The 1,882-nt window shown below is 29.9% G+C and overlaps 1 protein-coding gene across 1 annotated transcript in view; it reads right to left on the reverse strand.

Moving 5' to 3' along the window:
* Positions 1 to 1,595: 1,595 nt before the first annotated feature.
* LOC101491706 (transcription initiation factor TFIID subunit 9) overlaps positions 1,596 to 1,882 on the reverse strand; it is a 3,444-nt gene continuing 3,157 nt past the window's right edge. The window contains exon 4 of the mRNA XM_073370698.1: positions 1,596 to 1,875. Coding sequence (XP_073226799.1) covers positions 1,734 to 1,875 — 142 coding nt within the window. The 3' untranslated portion in view covers positions 1,596 to 1,733. The remainder of the gene's footprint in view (positions 1,876 to 1,882) is intronic.

A 1,882-nucleotide genomic window follows, 5' to 3' on the forward strand; every position in this document is an offset into this window, starting at 1 on the left:
TTTTTCAACAATAATAATCATCTCCAAGCATAATACTATCATACTTCTATTATCAATGTCTACTCCTTCGATTTTATAAATATAAATATAAAACAAAAAAATAACACTATATTACTGCTATGATTTTATATTACGATGAAACTCGTAATTACAAAAAGTCAAAAACCATGTTGAAATATGTTGATGTGTTGTACAATTAGGTTGATCGAAGAGAACAATAATTTACTAACTAATTGATTTAAAAATATTCCACTACAACTAAACGCTAATTATAAGAGCACACCTAGCTAGTCTACGACCAATTAAAATTACTCAACATTCGTTAATTTTATTTTAATTTTATTGGTTGACTAGTTAATTATAGATAGGTTTGCCTTTTCCCATGCATTAGATTAGTATGATTATATGAATTATCCCATACTTCAATGCTACTAATTAAAGTAAATTAACATGATTCTGTGTGCGAGAAAGTTCAACCCAGTTTCCCAATCCATTATATATCACGTTTCATATGTTATTAGTGGGTCTAAACATGTAAACAAATGTACTTTTTTTTATGTTAGTTTATTTTAATGGGGTGAGTGGTGTCACATTATGTGGTTTCAAAATTCAACTTTCTATTCAATTCAACGCCCTATGGTTTCTTGGTTAATAAAGTAAAATATGTTTTATATATTTATTTATTACTAGAGAGATGTGTTTGGTCACAAGTATACAGTACATTGCTACTTGGTTAGGGTCCTCCTTCTTCTAAGTGATGGTTTTCTAGTAATGGGTCCCAATAGAGTCCTCTTTGCCCCATCAATCACCAATCATCAATACATGAGACGGAATTATTATATCACACAAATAATTGGCCATCAAAAGTGATTGTACATACTATATACGTGTATAATGGAGACTATACCACAATTGCTATGTGTCTTATATCATATGTCATAATACCATCTTCGAGTAATCTTTGGATCATTTATCTCTTGTTTTTATGAAAATTACTCAAATTGCTATGTTTTGAACAATCAACCACATAGTTAAGTGTTCCACCTCGAGACCATACTTCAAATTTTAATATTTTTATACCTATACACAAACATTGAAGTAGTGTATTGAAGATGACACCATAAAATTTAATATTAATATTATTATTATTATTATTATATGATAATAAATCAATTCAATCCTAAAATTATAAGCATTTGTTATATTGAAAATGTGTATTCAATTTTATAAAAATTAAACAACAATAAAAATATTATTAAATTATTATTTTATTAAGTTGTGGTATGCATTGAGAAAGGGAAAAGAGGAACATTTTGGTCCATGAGAAATAGGTGTCATTGTTTGTTGATGCCTAAGCAAAAATTGAACTCTAGTGGAGATTTATGTAAAAGATGAAATGTTAAAGACGTGAATCAAAAGTTAAAAACATGATCACTAGAAAATGAATAGGGACAACAATGTTTTGTGAATTTTGCTGAAAGCCGAGAGTGTGAGGATAAAGATAGATTATGAGATCATTATGGAGAAGAAAAAGAAGAAGAGGGATATATTTTGTAAATTCCTAAAGTTGAGTCACTTCACAATAATAATAATTAATAAAATTACATAAATTGTCATTATACGGGTGGGGTGATCCATATACTCTAAAACACACATTGTTACAACCACTTCAGTATAACCATCGCCTATGAGCTTTAGACTAATTAAGCATCAGTGACATATCGGACTTGAACTCAATCCTTTTGGCGTTTAGGCAAGGGAAATGACACTCTTTGATGGGGATTTTGTTGCGCGTCTGTCTTCTCTTCTTGTGATGGGTTAGGATTGGCATCGGTAGCTTCTTCATCCTCTGTTTCTTCTATAGGGTCAGCCGGCCTTTTGT

Source organism: Cicer arietinum, chromosome 7, assembly GCF_000331145.2.
Source record: "Cicer arietinum cultivar CDC Frontier isolate Library 1 chromosome 7, Cicar.CDCFrontier_v2.0, whole genome shotgun sequence".
In the NCBI taxonomy this organism is placed as follows: domain Eukaryota; kingdom Viridiplantae; phylum Streptophyta; class Magnoliopsida; order Fabales; family Fabaceae; genus Cicer; species Cicer arietinum.